The following is a 2,406-nucleotide window of genomic DNA, read 5'->3' on the forward strand; positions in this document are numbered from 1 at the left end:
TCGCTGAAAAAATTAAATCTCAGTCACTGAGAGATCTTTCCTTTAACTTAACTTTTCTGTAATTTTTTGATTGTTGAAGAAAATCACCACTGAGGACATCCAAAAGACCAATGGGAACTTGAAGCACTGGTGGTGATCAGACCGTGGACCACAGGAGATCCGGCCACTGAGGCTCTCATACAAAAGACACTAAAATTGGACTATGTCCGCTGATAAAGTTTCATGATATTTTCATGGTGCAGCTGTGCCCACAGGTCTTTTTCCAAAAGAAAATCATGATTGGAGTACAAAATTATCTTAGTTTTGTCCTTGTCGTAGTAATGATCAGAGTAATTTCTGTAATCATGAGTCATAAAGCCATAGGCACTGACCTGAAAATCCAGAACACACAGGTTAAAATGAATATTACATTAAAGCAAAAGGTCAGGTATTTTAACCTCTTCCCTGCGGGGACTATCTCCTGTTTTCCACCTCAGGTGGACGGACCATTTTTGCTATTTTTTTACATACACATTACAAACTTAAAGTTTGCGAGATACACCCTTCTTAACCCTTTTTCTGCCATAGTTGTTATTGCAGGCTTTTCATAGTAACATAGTATATAAGGTTGAATAAAGACCAAGGTCTTTATTCATCCAGGTCAATCTATGTATATGAGTGTGTGTTTATTTATCTTACTCTAACACTTCCCATATCCCTGTAGATTCTGCAAAAGAAGAAACTCATCCAGAAGTTTTTGAATTTATCAATGTTATCTGCAGATACCACCGCCTGTGGGAGGGTATTCCAAACTTTCACCACTCTCACAGAGAAATACCCCTTGCTAATTATAAGATTGAACCCCATCTCTTCTAACCTTCTGTTGTGTCCCCGGGTTCTCAATACAGTTTTGGGATTAAAAAGTTTGTTCCCAATATTGGGGTCCCCATTGATGATTTTGAAGACTGCAATAAGGTCCCCTCTTAATCGCCTCTTTTCTAAGGTGAATAGGTTTAGATTTTGAATGCGGTCTTCATAACTCAGGCCTTCAATCCCTTTAATTAATTTTGTAGCCCTTCTCTGAACTCTCTCCAGTTCCAGGACGTCCCTTTTGAGAGTTGGCGACCGGAACTGTACCGCATACTCAAGATGGGGCCGATAAAGTGGAAGTATTACTCTTTGATCCCTTGCTACAATTCCTCTTTTAATATACGCCAGTATATGGTTAGCTTTGCTGGCTGCTGCTTGGCATTGCTTAGTTTTGCCAAATCTGAGATCTATGAGCACTCCCAGGTCTTTTTCTATGTCTACCCCCCAAGTAGTAGTCCGCGCACATGTTCTTTACTCCCATGTGCATAACTTTACTTTTTCAACATTAAATTGCATTTACCATCGTGTATCCCATGCCTCAATTTTGCTTAGGTCCTGTTGTAGTGCGAATATCTCTTGTTAGGAATTTACTGCTCTGCAGAGTTTACTATCATCCGCAAAAACTGAAACTGAGCTTATTTAGTCCTATCTCTATGCCGTTGATAAATAAGATTAACAGGATTGGTCCCAGGACTGAAACCTGGGCACCCCACCTTTGCCCAACCTCACCTTTGACCCTCTGGGTCCATTCTTCCAGCCAATGTTTCCACCCATGTACTTATAATTTCATCTAGACCTAAAGACCTTAGTTTATGGGTAAACATTTGTAGGGTACTGTGTCGAACGCTTTAGCAAAGTCCAGTTACACCACATCCACTGGTATTCCTTTGTCTAATGTAGTACTTACTTCCTCATAAAATGTTAATAGATTGGTGTGGCAAAAATGGTCCTTCATGAAACCAGTGAGATCTCACCTCCAGCACCTAATTTGGTCTTTTCCCAGTGAGGGCGGGGGCTGCATTTATTAATTGTGTCCCGCAGCAAAGCAATACCAACCGTGAACAATGATATTTATTCCACGCTTGCAGCCTGAGTCATACATTCCAAAAGTAGTCAATAATTTTTTATTAGGGGCATATTTATAAGGCAGTAAATGACTTTCAACAAACATTAACTGGTGGTAAATCAACCACTGCCATTGAAACACATGCACCTGAAAGATTCACATGCAGTGAATAGTGAATGTCAAATTCACTGTTTATTAATATGCTCCTAATTGCATTTAGCCACCTCTCTTGGATAGAGTAGGGAACAGTTAGAAACTTAGGTGTGCAGTCAAGTTTTTATTGCTGCTTGTGTCCCTGCTAGGTAGATTTTCCCTCTCTATTTTCTCAAAGCTTTTTGCAGCAGGTGGTAAGGGCCCTGCATTGTATGATGCTGTCGAAGGGTTGCGTCAGTCATAGGGCGGTCGTGGTCTTACAAAGGGGAGGAAACATGTGGTAGTGAGGTATAAGGGTATTAATATACAGTAAGTATTATTCCTATTACATAGACACA

At 40.2% G+C, this 2,406-nt stretch overlaps 1 protein-coding gene across 1 annotated transcript in view; it reads right to left on the bottom strand.

Annotated features, from left to right (window-relative positions):
• Positions 1-200: 200 nt before the first annotated feature.
• The window catches only part of ST6GALNAC1 (ST6 N-acetylgalactosaminide alpha-2,6-sialyltransferase 1), a 57,566-nt gene continuing 55,360 nt past the window's right edge, over positions 201-2,406 (bottom strand). Inside the window, exon 11 of the mRNA XM_018555682.1 lies at positions 201-371. Within this exon, the coding sequence (XP_018411184.1) occupies positions 201-371 (171 nt within the window). The remainder of the gene's footprint in view (positions 372-2,406) is intronic.

This window comes from Nanorana parkeri, unplaced genomic scaffold (genome assembly GCF_000935625.1).
Source record: "Nanorana parkeri isolate BGI_ZX_2015 unplaced genomic scaffold, ASM93562v1 scaffold209, whole genome shotgun sequence".
Taxonomy (NCBI): Eukaryota; Metazoa; Chordata; class Amphibia; order Anura; family Dicroglossidae; genus Nanorana; species Nanorana parkeri.